Raw genomic sequence first — 5907 nt, forward strand, 5'->3', positions numbered from 1 at the left:
GATTCATATAGTATTTATCGCTAGATCGAGATCATTCAAATACAAAGAAAATAAATTGATAAAAAAACCTTGCTCTTGGATATTAAAACACAGTATGTAGTCTAAAGTTGATGTGTTTAGCTAGCCTGGGCTGCTAGTCTGGATGCTGCTTCAAGTTGGATGTTATTTTTATTTCCCTTAATAGAAATTTGTGGGAAAGGGCTGGAGTCTTACTAGTTAGAGCCACAAGTTGGTGGGCTATCTAATTTGAGCGGAGCTTTTCCTATACTCAACCTATTTTTCTTGACAAAGAAGTGTGTCTATATATACAGTAGACACCATGCGATCAAACACACCACTTTGAAATATATATGACAAACAATTAACATGTTACAAGATTCAGAAAAATATCTCTAGCAGGCACGACTCAAAACGTCATACTTGACCAAGCTGCAGAGCTGCTCGTTGCCTGTCCATGTGGTAACAAGGCAGCGTCACGGGAAAAGAGCAGAAGCCATCCAACCAAACCGGTAATTAGGTTAAGTCTGACTCCTTTTCTCCTACACCGTGTTCAAGTTGCATCACCAATAAGATGCCCTTTGGGTGGTTTTGTACAGAAAACGAAAGAGCCTTGCCCGAAACATAATACAAACACATCATGGATATTGAATAATTTAATTTAACATAGCCATCACACGCTGTAATTAAAAAATCAATCGTATCATCACGTAAGAGCAGATTGAAAACAGGAAAGCATACATGGTGTCATAATACATCTGGGATAACTCAGCTGGATTGGTATTTATATACACTTGAAATAACACTATAGTCTCGGACAGACGACAATGGTTCACGAAACTAGAGGCGATCTCAGACTCTACTAGCTAACAAAAAGTAGTACTAATTAACATCAACTTGTTGTAGTATCATCCGGTATTAACTACTCAACATCACTAGGGCTAAAAAACGAAGCCAAGTTTATTTTTCGATGGTGACGGAGACGTTGCCGCTGGTAACGGCGTTTTTGGTGAGGACAGTGGGCAGTTCCACGTTTTTGCCTTTCTTGGGGCTCAATCTGTAGTAGTAAAAGTACAGGATCAGCTGGATGAGGCCGAAGATTGTACCGAGGGCATTGGGGATCTGCACGGAATTTAAAGAGGACATAACAGTTAGATCAATCCGCGCTGAGGAGTTCTTGATTGTATGTCTGGCTGGGTTTGCGACTTCTTATTTCCAATGTGTATGTGTATGTACATACCGTGATGTAGATGTCAAACTTGATGAGCGCATAGCCCATCCAGCAGCAGCCATTGAGGAAGTTCACCAGCGACAGGAAGAATGGCATGTACTCCACACTCTTGGTCCTGATCACTTTACCCTGCAAATAGGCAGTACAATATTACTACTTTCATCTTAAATTTTTGAGTTATATTTGTATTAGTACACTCATAAGTTGGCAGAAGCATCCGTAATTAACAATTAGCCTGAGCTAGTAATTCACCTGTAAAGGAAGTTTACCTTTGAGGTAGAAATAAACCGTAGGAAATTTTGATTAAAAAATATGATGTAGCATATTGTGGAAGAACTTGGGTGCGTGAGAGGTGAACAACTCAATTCGGACTTTTTATAACAGGGTTTTGGCACGAAAGTTAAAAAGTGAAAGGTGGGTGCACCTTTTAGATGGACATAGATTTTCAAGCAGAATCAACAACAAACAAGGTGTACTACTTAACAAATTAAGGTCTGTCAAAAGCATCTACTAGAACTTTAAAAATAATTATAGGCAGGTATTTTTTTCTTGAAAGCGCATAATTACCACACCACACGTGCACAACGCAGATTAATTAATTAGCCACCAGAACTAACAAGTTAAAGCGGTTATCAAAGATCACGGGTCGACAACCTTTAAGTTGGGGTGGTGTACGTACCATGATGGTGAGCGGGGAGGCGTACATGATGGAGCCGAAGATGACGCAGAGGATGCCTACGATCATGGAGCGCTTCTCATGGGTGTGGGCACCGAGGAGCACGCCGGCCACCACGACAGCCATGAACGCCGCCTCGAGGGCGAGCACGCCGAGCATCTTCCACTGCACACACAGCAGAGCACATGCACATGCCTTGGGTTAGGGGCTGGAGGATCTTCTGTACAGAAACTAAAGCCGAAAAGAGACAGTGGGACGGATGAGGAGGCATTAGGAGGGTTGCACGTACGTACCCTTGTGTTCTTGGCTGCGTAGATGATGAAGATGATGATGTAGGTGCCCTCAATGACGAGGCCGATGCCGTTGATGGTGAGGACGAGGGTGCTGTTGGGGTGGACGATGGGGAGCCCGTAAAAGAACCAGAGCAGGCAGTTCATGAGCGTCGCCAAGTAGGGGTCCGGTTTGAACTCCTCCACGTCCTTGGCCTTGTAGATCCGCCAGAACGTCGGCCTGCGTACATACGTACAAGTAGAAAACGAGCCTCAAATTCATGCCGTAGCAGCCACCTTTCATATATGTATACATACAGAGTAGACGAGAGGAGGAGTGGGCTTACACAGGGGAGAGGAAGAGGCCGAAGGAGATGACATTGCCTATGATGCCGACGATGTTGCGGGCCACGTCGGCGGAAACCATGATGCTCACCTAGATCGATCGATCGCCGGCAACACTACTCGATTGCTCGCCGGCAGCAAACGACTTGAGGAAGGTTGGTTGTGATTTGTTTGGGGCGTGGGTGGCCGAGCTTATATAGTAGGGGGTTCCCCGTCTCCTTCTCCAAGTTATATCCGATGTGGATATGGTTAAGGGTAGGTTAAACGGTTTGATTTGAGTGCAGTCCTCATCCAACTCCCTCTCCGGCCGTGCTCCCATCCAACGGCCGGCCGTGTCAATTTCTTCCTCGCCCGCGTCCTTTTTTCCAGCCAAAAAAGGATCATGCAGCTAGGAGCTAGCTCCTCTCCCACGTAACAATACTCCTACTCGGATAAACCCCATACAGTCGTACGCAAAACAAACAAGGACAACCTGAGGGCGAAACTTTCACGGACCAAATCCAACCCAGCCGGCGTCACCCAAGGACGCTGCAAAGCCCAAGACCGACCCAGTCGTCCCAACGACTCCGGAAGCCCAACACGCGTGTTACGGGAGGCCGTGAAGTGCTGTTGATGCTCTATTCCATAGATCCCATAATATAAAACCGTTTTGGACACTATGCGGCCGAAGGAGTAATATACAATTATCTTTGGAAAACACTCCCTTCCAGACGGATGATGGCTCCCTCAAATCAGTCGGGTGCGTAACCGTTCGATCATATCCTATCGTGCGGTGCGCGTAGTGATCCAGTCAACAAACGACGCCTCTCTCTGAAACATCCCGCATGAACCGCAGCCCGGCCCACCATGGCACCACCCATGCATGCTCTCTCCCTCACTGCCGGCGAGTAGCGAACTCTGCCCCACACCTGTGCTGCTACGAGGGCCACCTCTCGATGCTGCGAACCGGAGAGAACTAGTGCAGCTAGTTGAACGCCCCGGTGCTACTAATCAGCACTAGGGGCCGTGGGCGCCACGGCGTGCGAGCCGCGAGCACTAGGGGCAGGCGCGGCATTGTGACGCCATGCTGCAGGGAGGGAATGCTTCAACAACTAGGACGACGAGGCATGCCATGACGGTGTTGACGACCGCGACGATGAAATGATGAGGATGCTCCAATGGTCGCGGCGAGGCTTCAACGACCATGACGCCGTCGACGATTGTGGAGATTCTTCAATGACCACGACGACATGCGTGCTTCAATGACCGTGGCAATTCTTCCGTGACGGTGATGACTTCGACGGCCACGGCAATGCTTCAACAACAAGGGCTGCAGGGCATGCCATGACGTCGTTTGACGAGCGTGATCATGCAACGAGGCATGCTTCAAGGTCGGGGCGATGCTCGACAACCATGAGGACGTAGATGACTGCATAAATGCTTCAATGAGCTTTACGGAGCATCGCCGGTGTTGTTATGGAGCATCGACGGGTCGCCGGAGCATCACTGGTGACACGATGGAGCATGGTCGCGTTGCCGGAGCACCATTGGGGCTGCAATGGAGCATTGACGGATCGGCGGAGCATGGCCGGTGCTGCAACGGAACATTTGCCGGGCTGCCAGAACATCAACGGGTTGGCGGAGCATCGCTAGTGCTACAACGGAGCATTCACCGGGCTGTCGGAGAATCAACGGTGCTGGAATGGAGCATCGACAGGTCGGCGGAGCATGGCCGGTGCTGCAACCGAGCATTTGCCGGGCTGCCAGAACATCGACGGGTCGACGAAACATCGCTGGTGCTACAATAGAGCATTTGCCGGGCCGCCGGAGCATCGCCAGGGCTGCAATAGAGCATCAACGGGTCGGTGGAGCATGGCCAGTGCTGCAACGGAACATTCTCCGGGCTGCCAGAACATCGATGGGTCGGCGGAGCATCGCTGGTGCTACAGCGGAGCATTTGCCGGGCTGCTGGAGCATCACCGGGGCTGCAAATGGAGCATCGACGGGTCGGCGGAGCATGGCCTGTGCTGCAACGGAGCATTTGCCGGGCTGCCAAAACATCACCGGGGCTGCAGTGGAGCATCGACGGGTCGCCGAAGCATAGCCGGTGCTGCGACGGGATGCCGCAGCATCCCTGATGCTTCAGGAGATGGTCGCAACAGCGTTGGTGCTGCAGTCGTGGCCAGTGCTGACGAGCTTGTCGGCGTTTTTCTTTCAGATGACCGGCAACACACAGCTGATGCAACGTGAACGTTGCATCTGGTGCAAGCAGAAGTTCTTGGTCCATGCCGGCCGACTGTGGCTCGTCGCGTGGGAAAGGCCGCTGCGTTGCATACGATGGCTTGCTGGAGTGGCGGCGTAAGACACATGGACGCATTGTGGTGGAAGTGATGGCTGATGATGAAGCGACTCAAATCGATGCTAATGCACGGCTGGCCAGGCGGACGATCTTTTCGTAAAACCAGCCGGCTTACGACTAGCAGCGGCCGTTATCTTTCTACTATTAATGTGCAGTAGGTAGGTCATTTTGTTTCATTTGGTTAAGTCGCTCCCCAAGCGTCCCCATGAACAATTTTTATTCTAAAAAAACCATACTCTTGTTCTCCATTTTTTAACCGTGATTTTTACTACCTACAAACAAATCGCTCCCCACAGAAGGCGCCTTGCTAGCCCCCGCCCCCCGCGTGCCGTCCCCGCGGGCGACCCGGGGGTAAACCCTAGCCGCCGCCACTCGACCCGACTTGTCCCTCCCCTCTCCTTCCCACCGTTCGGCAGTGCCGCTAGGCAAAGCCGGGCCGGCAGGGCGGCAGCGGGGCTTCTCCACCCTTCGAGCATCACGGCCGGCGCGAGACGGCCAAATCGCGAGGAGGCGCCAGGCGACAACTCTTGGCGGCGTCGTGCACGGCGCGGCGGCGCCGCATAGGATGCGAGCTCGGCGGCCGATCCACTTTGCGGCGCGGTCTGCGATGGTTGCAGCGGCGTGGTGGCCATCCTGCCTCGGGCAGTGGCGGCTGCTGTCGGCACGCCATCATGCGTCGGATCGGCGACGACGGCATGGAGGCCATGGTGATCTGGTCAGCGGCGCCTCCTGTCAGATCTGATCTTGCCGGTGCAGCCGGCGGTGGTGGCCATCTCCTCCATCGTAGGTGGCCGGTCTGACGTTGGATGGTCATATCTAGATCCGTCATCTAGCTGCGGTTGCGAGTCGAGAAGACATAGTTGTTGGTGAAAATCGAGCCGTTGACGGGTGATGGCGGCCTTTTGCGTCGTTACCTTGATGAAGACATTGTCGTGTAACTGTTGTCGACCCACTCGTGCTGCTTTGGGGGAAACCCTAGGATTTGGTCTTTCAGATCGGACGATGGCGGTACTACGGTGCCATTTCTCTATAGGGAGCATCGTTTGTGGAG

General features: G+C 51.8%; 1 protein-coding gene across 1 annotated transcript; it reads right to left on the reverse strand.

Moving 5' to 3' along the window:
* Positions 1-957: 957 nt before the first annotated feature.
* LOC125527089 (bidirectional sugar transporter SWEET6b-like) lies at positions 958-2600 on the reverse strand. Its single transcript, XM_048691665.1, has 5 exons — positions 2521-2600; positions 2198-2414; positions 1908-2069; positions 1238-1357; positions 958-1119 (listed from the first exon to the last, which is right to left on the reverse strand). Exons 1-5 carry the CDS (start codon positions 2598-2600, stop codon positions 958-960), a joined length of 741 nt encoding a protein of 246 aa, XP_048547622.1.
* Positions 2601-5907: the final 3307 nt, after the last annotated feature.

Source organism: Triticum urartu, unplaced genomic scaffold (assembly GCF_003073215.2).
Source record: "Triticum urartu cultivar G1812 unplaced genomic scaffold, Tu2.1 TuUngrouped_contig_2873, whole genome shotgun sequence".
Classification (NCBI taxonomy): Eukaryota; Viridiplantae; Streptophyta; class Magnoliopsida; order Poales; family Poaceae; genus Triticum; species Triticum urartu.

What these genes read in the sequence shown, in the direction of transcription:
- LOC125527089 (XM_048691665.1), bottom strand. Translation starts at nt 2,600, where the DNA reads ATGGTTTCCGCCGACGTGGCCCGCAACATCGTCGGCATCATAGGCAAT. An exon ending in ACGCAGCCAAGAACACAAGG is followed by an intron (nt 2,070 to 2,197) that starts GTACGTACGTGC and finishes CTGTGTGTGCAG; the next exon opens with TGGAAGATGCTCGGCGTGCT. An exon ending in AGTTTGACATCTACATCACG is followed by an intron (nt 1,120 to 1,237) that starts GTATGTACATAC and finishes AATTCCGTGCAG; the next exon opens with ATCCCCAATGCCCTCGGTAC.